Source organism: Lathyrus oleraceus, chromosome 6 (genome assembly GCF_024323335.1).
Source record: "Lathyrus oleraceus cultivar Zhongwan6 chromosome 6, CAAS_Psat_ZW6_1.0, whole genome shotgun sequence".
In the NCBI taxonomy this organism is placed as follows: domain Eukaryota; kingdom Viridiplantae; phylum Streptophyta; class Magnoliopsida; order Fabales; family Fabaceae; genus Lathyrus; species Lathyrus oleraceus.
The window spans coordinates 146,122,138-146,129,829 of NC_066584.1; the positions used below are offsets into that span (position 1 = coordinate 146,122,138).

The window sequence follows — 7,692 nt, forward strand, 5'->3', positions numbered from 1 at the left end:
AAATAACATCATAACTCATATGAACTCTTGTGAATGATTGTGGGGTCCAAATCTCAAGAATGACCACCATCTATTGCTCAATGAATGCCTTTGATTGCCTTGACCTGTTAATGCTTCATCTGCAAGACAAAGGTTAGATGACATATTTTTGTACTTTTGGTTAGTGATAAAAAGGAAAGCAATGATATATAAATGCAAACATGCTTGGTGATCAAGAATCACTCTCAAAAGGATGACCCACCCACAGGGAAGGAAGCAAGGTGTCCAATGATCCTTGAGGCAATGCAATGTTATGATATGATGTCATGAGGGATCTTAGGGACAAAATTGGGGTCTTACACCTATCTCCATTGATGCCTCCGCTTCTGCATGTTCCAATCAAGCTAATGCCTCTAGTATTCCCTCTGGTCCAACTCCTGTCACTAACTCTATAGAAGGAACACACTACACTGATCATGTTATAAGAGACCTAGTCATTAGAATTCTTAATGAATGCCACTCTGTGAAAGGAGTTTCTACTCCCCTTTCTCAAATGTATCCCTCTCCTGTGGTTGAACAACATAGTGGTAAGGATGACGATTCCTCCAGTTCTGAAAAGGACTTGGCTGCTGAAGGGTTGCGCTCTCTAGGGCAGACCATGTATGAAAAAGGGAAATCTGTGGCTTCTAACACTACTAATGCTTCCCACTCTGAGAAGCATGATGATGCAAATATTGTGATTGATCTAGAGGATGCTAGCTCTGATGATCAAGAGGAAAGCTTGATTCACCACATAAATCCAAGTCTGGCTAAAAGCATGAGGACTCGCAAAGGAAAATCTGTGGCTGAACTTATGTCAGCCAGAAAAGCCAAGAAGACTGCTGGTATTGGTCCCTCCAAATCATGGAGCAAGGTTGAAATAAAGAAGAGGAAGGTCAGAGATGATTCTGAGCCTGAAGAGGATGTTGAGGAAGATGTCTCTGACATCTCTCCTGCAAAGAAAACTACTAAGTCTCCTGTTAAAGTTCCTGCTGTTCATTTGGATAACATCTCCTTTCATCTTGAGGATGAAGCTGCTAAGTGGAAATTTGTCATTCAGAGAAAGGTAGCTGTGGAAAGGGAATTGGGAAAAGATGCTGCTGATGTCAAGGAGGTCATGGACCTGATAAAAGCTGTTGGGCTTTTGAAGACTATTGTTGGGTTCTCTCAATGTTATGAAGGTTTAGTTAAGGAATTTATTGTGAACATTCCCGAGGATATTTATGATAATAACAGCAAGGAGTTCTGTAAGGTGTATGTGAGGGGTAAGTTTATAACATTCTCTCCTATTGTTATTAATAATTTTCTAGGCATAAAAAATGAGGGTGAAGAAGAATTAGAAGTTACAAACAATCAGGTCTGTAGGGAGATTACAGTTAGGCAGGTGAAAGTTTGGCCTGTTAAAAAGCATCTTCCTGTTGGGAAGTTGACTGTCAGTATGCTATCCTGCATAAAATAGGAGCTCCCAACTGGGTCCCTACCAACCATATCTCCACCATTGCTAATACTCTTGGGAGGTTTATTTTTGCTGTTGGGACAAAAGTGAAATTTTACTATGGTAGATTCATGTTTGATCAAATCATCAAGGATGCAACTACTAATGCAGTTAAGCTACCAATTGCTTTTCCCTCTATGATATGTGGAATCATCTTGAACCAATATCCTGGTATTCTATGCTCAAATGATTTACCTAGTAGAAGAAAACCAGCTCTGTCTGTGCACGACAAACTATTTGAAGGCAGTCATGTCGAGGATATTGTCATGACATCTGCCATGAAAAGGCCATCCTCAAAAGTTGGAGCAATTGCTGAGCTTAAGGAGACATGCAAAGAGGTAGGTGAAGGGATAAGGGTAGCCACAACTAGAAAACAATCTTTGGAAGCCTTGATTGCAAGCTTGGAGCATGCTGAGAATGAAAATGTTGAATATGCTAATGTCAGCCATGAAGAAGAAGCTGAAGCCCACACCTCTAGTGAGAGGTCTGCTAACAATGATGATGCAAGTGGCAATTCTGCTTCTGGTGCTGATGAAGAGGCTGCAAACTCAAGCTCTACTGAGTAGCTCTGTTGGCTTTGGTCCATCTTGTTTTGACGGTTTTATGTTGTTTTGGTGGAGTTCTTTATGTTTTTTTTGTTTGTTTCTCAGCATTCTTACAGCTGTGGATGTACTTGGTTATGTAACTCTTTAACTTCTGGCATTCCGGTTAATGGCTAGATAGACATTTATTTTGTCTCTTTGGTCTCTTTTGGCTAAAAAAGGGGAGAAGTAGTTGTAGATGTAGTTGAGTATCTTTGCTTAGCTATTGTTGTTGCTCTGTTTGTTTGATACAGGGGGAGAATTCTAGTGTTTGTTTGTTTGACACAGGGGGAGAATTCTCTGGGGTCTGTTCGTGTGAACCAGTGTGTTATGTACTGGCTTGAGGCGGAGATGTAATATTCTGGGGTGTTGCATGGACTTGAGGGAGAGTACAAGCCCTTGTGTGTTTACTAGTTATTATTTTTTCTAGTAACGTGTGTATGTTTACTTCTGCAGCTGAACTGATGCTCTAATTGATTTCTTGTGAACGTGTGATCTACTGTTTGTTTTAGCCAAAATTCTCCAAAGGGGGAGTTTGTTGCTTCTATTGATTAGCATCAATTTTGGTAAAACTTAGTGTTATTGCAAGATGTCACGCTTGTAGTCTTGACATATGATATCAGCTTTCTGCAAGTTGTTTAATATGGCTGTGCAGGATTTATTCAAGATGTCAGACCCGATGTTATGACATGTGCATACAGAACATTCAGTCTGAATGTTATGTATTTTGTTGTTGCGATTTTCATGCAAGTCTTTGTGTGCTTATGTGGAGATTGCATGCGTTATTCAAGGAGTAATTCTATTTAAAGTCGGAATATTCTATCTCCCTAAAAGGAATGATTAGTTGCTATTTCTTAGGGAATATACAATAAATAGAATTAGGGTTTCATGCTGGCCAGGCCCATTCAGAAAGCTTCTAAATAAATACTTTGTAAACCCTGTTTTATACACAGAAAATACGAACGTGAAGTGAGTGAGGAATAGTTTTTTAGTCTTGTGTGAGTTTGTGAATTATGAGCCATTCATCCATCTTGTTGATGTGTGAATTAGACTGAGTGTTTGAGTTATAATTTGTTCACTCTAAGCTTTCAAGTACGAGTGCATTTATTTACTTGATTGAAGCTTTTAAGCAAGCTCAAGTGTGTGTCATTGAAGTGTGTCTTCTTTCTTTTTGGTATTTGTTGTAGAATCACTGCTGTGATTGAGGGGGAGTGAGTAGGGTCTCTTGTCTAAGAGTTCTTAGATAGAAATCACACGGGTAGAGATTAGGTGAAAAGATTGTAACTTGAAGTTGTTTGCTGAGAGTCTTTGAACTAATTTTGTTTAGTGGATTTCCTTCCTGGCTTGGTAGCCCCCAGACGTAGGTGTGGTTGCATCGAACTGGGTTAACAATTGCTTGTGGTATTTTTCAATTGTTTAATGATTTTTATTCTGTTCATATTTCACCCGTTGTTCAAATATTAGTGTCGTGACATTACCTTCGACATCTCATATCTGATACCAGAATTTCAATAGTCATTTAGAATTATTTTGAATGATTGTATTTTCTGATTAATTGGTCAATTGTATGTTGATGACTAATTGATTGATTGTCTTAATTTTGGTTATGTAGCATTTATTCATTTAAGTGTACATTCTCTCGATTAAATAACTTTAACCTAAAACTGAATCAATTTCAAATGGAAAGAGAAAAAACCCTTGATTCAACGCCAAGTGGTCTATTTTTCCAAATCTATTCCAAATTCAATCCATTGTCAAGTGCCATTTTTCCCTATGATTATTCAAGTATTTTCATAATAAAAAAAACTTGAACCAACATCAATTCATCCATTTTTCAAAATCATTTTTATAATATACTGGAACAAAAAAGAAGGTTATTGAGTTTAGACCTTTTCCTTTCCCAAATCCTCAAACAATGTTGTAGAGCTCCCTAATTGGGTGTTCGTCTTCCTAACATGGTCAATAAACGAATCTTAATTTGTCTTACACTTTTTCTTAAATACTTTTGGATGAAAAAAGAGTGATTGGGCTTAGGCCTCTTCCTTTCTGGGTATTTAGATACTGCAGTAGAGCTCCCTGTCAAGATACTTATCTCGACTTAAAAATAACTTAACTCATCAAACTTTTTTTTCTTCCGTGTGCGAATTTGAAAATCTTTTCAAAAATAAGTGTATTTTAGTCATTTTGACGCGAAAGAAACAAAGGCTTCAGCCATCAAGAGCGAGCAACGATCAAAGGTTTAAACACTCAAAATGCCTAAAGCATCACTCTCTCAAAATAATAAGCCAATACGTGGTTTTCTACTTAGAACTATGTGGTCTTGAGTTCCTCATTGTAGCAAATGCTACATAGGAGCGGGATTCAACATCTCGTTAGACCCAATAAACTAAAAAAACAAAACCCTTCTTTTTCTTTCTTTCTTCTCGCTTAATAAGTAGAAGGTAGCAAACAATGCATGCTAACACTCGATCATAATACTAACTAAATGGTTCCCGTTGAGAACAACGGATGTGAGGGGTGCTAATACCTTCCCCTTACATAACCGACTCACGAACCCAATTTGGTTGCTACGACAATTTCCCTTAGCTTTAGCGGGTTTAGTTCGATATTTTTTCGTTACTCTAGAACCAATAAAGATTGGCGGAGGCTCTGTTGTCATTCCGAGCGTGCGACACACCTGGGTGGTTTTTCGCGCTGCGATAACATCTCCAACAAAAAACTCATCTCCCACCTTATCTGCCACATCATCTCTAGGTTGCTCAACTGATCGTACCTGTTAGTGTCGAGTGCTATGAGGTACGTGAAACTGACTCTGCTCAGCTAACCATTTCTGATGTGAATCGGTTGGAATCACTCGTCCAGCCCGTATCCGGATGACTCGGCCTCATCAGCCATAGCTTGTTCTGCCGCTCTATCGATAGCACTTCCTACAATAGTGTTGTGCCTGCTTTTATATTTCAATGCAAAAGAAGGAAAAAATTTATAAAAAAAAATATTAAGTACTAGAAATTTTAGAATTTCTGGTAAAAAATAAAGTTTTTATCCATACTGGAAATTTCAGAATTTCCAGGGACAAACAAAGTGTTTATAACTATCGAAAATTCTGAAATTTTCGGGAAACCAAATGGGATTTTGTACCGGAAATTTTGAAATTTCGGTAAAATTATTAGAATTAATACCAGAAATTTTGGAATTTCCGGTACAAAATTCGAGAAATTTTGATATTTACGATATAAAACATACTATTTTTGAAATTTCTGGTAGTTGCTTTGAAATTTTTGGTATTGCCCCAAAATTTTAAAAAAATCAGCTTGAATCCTGTAAATTTGGGAAATGAGTGAAGTAATTTTGTAAGGGAAATGTTGTCTTTTCATACGCAATGGTGTTGGTGGTGGTGGGGGGGGGGGGGGGGGGGGGGGAGGAAGAAATCTCCCTCTTTGGCATTGTAGCCAAATGAACGAGTCTCTTCTTCTTCTTTTTATTTTGTAATTAAAGAGTTTAACTTATACTTGGATTATCTTTAACTTTCTATTCTCCATCTCTAATTTTACTTTTTTTTATTTAAAAAAAATTAATGAAAAAGAATGAAATTAAAAACGAAAGAAAGTAACAAAGAAAACAAAGACTAAAAAAAGAATGAGAGTGTTAGAAGATGGTGATAATAGAGAGAGAGAGAGGGGGGAGAGAGAGAGATAGAAAGAGTGTGTGTTAATGACTAAATTTTAAATTTGTTAATTGAATTTAGCTTGCAGTTTACATTTTTATAGTTGGTTACTGTAGCGGTAAATTCATGACCATCAAGTTATGGGTAAACTTAACGTCAATAAAACCAGAGTCGCCACCGCGCTTTTATTGTTTTCAAAGGAAAAGGGAAAAGTACAAACAAAACCCAACGATAAGAAGTTTTCAAATCAAAAATAATAAAATGTCAGAGATTACAAGTAATGGGGTTGGTTACACAGAGGGAAGGTGTTAGCACCCAAAGTGTCCTAGGTACTCCAGTGGAACCCTTTTTTGTGTGCAAGTGATTTGGTCTAAATGATGTTTGATGAAATATAGAGTTAGGGGATGAGAAATAGAATTCATTAATTATATTTTTGTGTTTGACAAGACCTTCGGTCTTATGCCTACGTACCAACATAATAATGAGAGATCAAAACCCCGTAGTTCATGGTAAAAATTTCAAAGGAGTTGGTGAATTTATTTTAACAAAAGTTTAATAAGAAAAGGCATAGAAGGCCAAAGATTTGAATGGGGTTGTTAGTTCTTTTTGTCTTTTTGAAATTTAAGTCAATATGGTTAAGTTCATTCACAAGTTTGATTTAAGAAATTTTTGAAAGTTCAATGGCCTAAGGCCAAAATTTCTAATCATTAAAACATGTGTAAGTTTGAAATCACAAGCAAAGAAAGTTTTTAAAAAGAGGGAGATATTTTGAAACTAAAGAATTGGGAGGAGATGAAGAGACTATCCTAGACAAAAATTAAAAGTTAAGAGTTGAAAAGATCTGACCAATGGGATGCCATCCAACAGACAAGAATGTAATACAGAAACCCATTTTCCTTTGGACTTTGGCAAGCAACAAGCAACAGGAAATATCCAAGAAAATCATATAAAGACCAGGGCATCAAATAAAGATATCCATAGTATCCAATCAAGCACTCCAATAGCTAGCAGTCTTCAATGTCTTCCAATGTATCAGATGAAAATATTCCTTGATCAACTCAGAACAATCATCAGATAGTATAATAATTAAGCATAAATACAAATTAATAGATGAATCAAGGTCACTCAAGGTCTTGCATCAGATGAAAGGCACTGTCAAAGGTAGCTCAGTCTTAAATAGTGGCATTGGCCAAGTCCTTTAGCATAGGGAATATTGCCTAATTCTAAGTTCAAAAGCTCATATCAAGTCCAACAGTCCACCAAGATGTTTTTTAGGGTTTTTGTTATTTATTAAGTATTTTAAGGTCCTAAGACCCCAAACAAAACAAAAACAAACAAATAGTATATACAATCGCAAGATATGGCTCAAATGAGCAAAGTGAAAAGAACTTGAAACATAAATAAGTTGCATGAAATGTAAATGACAATGAATGATAAAGGTACTTGAAATTTAAAGTGCATAAAGTAAATGACTTGAAAAATAAAACAACATTAATCAAGAAGTTAGTCAATGGTTAGTCAAATGTTAGTGATGAGTTTTAATTGATTAAGTCATTCTTTGGAGAATACTCAACCATTCATTCACAAGTATGAATCCATGAGTCAAGACATCATCTATGAGAAGGACTCCAACTTGGATAAATCAACAAGTATGCCACTAGCTCTCATGAATAGAAAAAAGGTCAAGTTTTCACATAATGCCATGAAGAATGGGAGACTAACAATCTCACTTACTAGAATGCAATGCCTTGAGCGACAAATTTAGCTATATGTTAAGCAATCGTAATTGGACGTATGTAGAAGTCACAACTATCTGAGGTTGAGCAATAAAATATAGGTGTTAATGCATGTTATAGATTTGGTACAAAGAACCAAACTCTTAAAACATACCACACACTAAAATAAATGGGAAAGACTTATCTCAGTCAGACTCA

General features: G+C 36.4%; 1 protein-coding gene across 1 annotated transcript; it reads left to right on the top strand.

Annotated features, from left to right (window-relative positions):
• Window positions 1-532: 532 nt before the first annotated feature.
• On the top strand, window positions 533-2,079 carry LOC127094481 (uncharacterized). The gene is made up of 4 exons (XM_051033309.1): window positions 533-892; window positions 980-1,283; window positions 1,329-1,450; window positions 1,606-2,079. The coding sequence occupies exons 1-4, from the start codon at window positions 533-535 to the stop codon at window positions 2,077-2,079; spliced, it is 1,260 nt and encodes a 419-aa protein (XP_050889266.1).
• The last annotated feature ends 5,613 nt before the right edge of the window (window positions 2,080-7,692 follow it).